General features: G+C 35.8%; 1 protein-coding gene across 1 annotated transcript in view; it reads left to right on the forward strand.

The window, feature by feature from the left end:
- Positions 1-563, forward strand: part of kcnc2 (potassium voltage-gated channel, Shaw-related subfamily, member 2) — a 63,374-nt gene extending 62,811 nt beyond the window's left edge. Inside the window, exon 4 of the mRNA XM_084407310.1 lies at positions 441-563. Coding sequence (XP_084263436.1) covers positions 441-511 — 71 coding nt within the window. The 3' untranslated portion in view covers positions 512-563. The remainder of the gene's footprint in view (positions 1-440) is intronic.
- The last annotated feature ends 1,937 nt before the right edge of the window (positions 564-2,500 follow it).

Genomic DNA, 2,500 nt, shown 5'->3' on the forward strand with positions numbered 1-2,500 from the left:
TGCAATAAATAGATAAAAAAAGACAGTAAAGACATTTATAATGTTTCTATTTTAAATAAATGCTGTTATTTTGAAATTTCTATTGATGAAAGGTTTTTTCAAGTTTTTTTCCCCACTTAAAATATCAATAATAAAAACATTAAAAAAAATATATATATATAAATAAAATTCTAATAATATTTCACAATATTACTGTTTTTACTTTTGATCAAATAAACACAGCCTTGATGAGCAGAAGAGACTTCTGTCAAAAACATAAAAAATAATACAGACCCCAAACTTTTGATTGTATATGAATTAGCAGTGTATTTAATGGCTGTTCAGTGATTTTCAGCATTTTGATAAAGAAATCTGTTTACACTAGACATGCATGATGCATAAACCTTTATGATAGGTATTACAGAAGATAAGTGTCTAACTTGTATATTATTGTCTTACAGAGGATGAAATTGAACAGTGGATCCCAGGAGATTATGGCAAGGGTCAAAGACATGAAGACAGTGAAATCTAGAGCTAAAGTCAAGCTTGATTTTATCAGGTAATAAATCAAATCAGACAAAGCCAATTATAGTATTACACTGGTGTCCTCTGACCCACTGAAGAGCTTTTTTGTTGTCATTGTTGCAGTGTGTATGACAGTAACAGTGAATGATCTCTTAAGCATCACGTTAATGACACTCCACAGAAATCAATGGATGTTTTATTGATTGTAAATTAGCAGCAATGACAAACGAAAGAGAAAGAACTGACTAGGCCGGACACATCGGCGTGTTATTCTCTGCTAATTGAGCTGAAGCGTCTCCTTTCACGTGAAGCACATACTAACTGACCTACTGATTCATGAGGGACGTTACAGCGGCGTTCTTCCTCTCCACAAGTCAAAGTGTAATTGGGATTGTGTGGAAGTTTGAGCTGTTATAAAGATGTTTGTTCTCCATCCTGCTCAGCCTTCTGGGTAAATTACTTTAATTAGCTTTGTTCAGCCTCTCTGATATGCTGGATTCGTTAGTTTTGTCAGCGTTTTCGCTTTATTATTCCACCTGCAAATTACACAGCGACCTCCCGTCCATGTCCAGTCACCATCACACCAGAGGACATACAGGTCATGATGAAGAACAGATTTATGTACAGTATTTGGTGTGTAAATTAAGTGTCATTAAACCTCTGCATAGTTTTGAAAAATGCCCCAGTCAATATCAAAACTCCTCACAAATACATGCTGGACGCAACAAAATGCAGAAACATACAGTGTTTGAACTCCCAATACAGCTGTACCGTTTAATACATCTTTTTACGTTTAATACGTTTGTGAAACTTTATGTAACTGTTGTCGATACGCCAGTAGGTGGCGACAAGTGACTGTCTTTATGAATGAATCATTGCATCATTGATAAATGATTCGTTCAAACACGCTGGTTCATTCCGAAGTTCCTTGCTCAATTCTGAGCCGCATACTTTTACTTCTTTTACCATATCTTTCTTATAGTAAGAGCAGTTGCAGTTCCAAATTCACTACGAGTGAGTCGTTGAATCATTCTTTCAAAAGATTTGTTCAAAAACACTGATTCATTCGGGAGCGAAGCAAGTGGCTGTCTTTATGAGTGAATCTTGAATCATTCACAAAGCATTTGTTCAAACATGCCGATGACAAGCTGAATCCGAAATGATATACTTCCCTACTATATACTAGGAGAACAGCAGTATGTGACAAATTGATTTGATTGATTGATTGATTACTTCATTATCCCCTTAGGCAAATGTTGTTGCTTGTGTTTCAGCATGCGTACATACAAGACCAACAATATACATAAATACAGAAAGAGAAAGAGAGAAGAAAAAAAACACGAATCATCACCGAGACCCGCTCAGTAAACAACAACACTATCTTTCATTTAACAATTTAACTGTCTGTGGCAGGAAGGACTTTTTCCCCCTAAAAGAAGTATGTCCGAATGCACAGTTCTCATAAAAGAAAAGGCAAAGAGTACCCGGATGACCTATACTTTCGGCGAGATTCTGAAGTGCGCACATGATGGATGCATACATATCCCATGAGCCCATGGGAGAGGATTTGTTAATGTCAGTAAAGCGACGTAACTGGCGCCATGTCACATGATAATGATAACATGGCGAATGTTGTACGTGCGGATTACATTCATACTACACACACTCATACTATATAGAACGTACTATTTTAGTGGCCATTAAGTAATTACCTATTAAAAATAAGTATCTACTCAAGAGAGTATACGATTTCGGACGCATCCAATGTCTTTATGAATGAGTCATTGAATCATTTATTCAACCGTTTTGTTCAAACACACTGATTCATTCAGGCATGTAGGAAGCGGCTCTCTTTTTGAGGGAATTTTGAATCATTCACGATTTGTTCAAACATGCTGATTAAAAGCTATTGTCTCTATTGGTGAATTGTTGAATAATTTATGCAAAGATTCGTATAAAAACAAATAACTGCTCTCTTGCTATTGCAATGTTGTTT

The sequence above is a fragment of the Rutilus rutilus genome, assembly GCF_951802725.1.
Source record: "Rutilus rutilus genome assembly, chromosome: 4".
Taxonomy (NCBI): Eukaryota; Metazoa; Chordata; class Actinopteri; order Cypriniformes; family Leuciscidae; genus Rutilus; species Rutilus rutilus.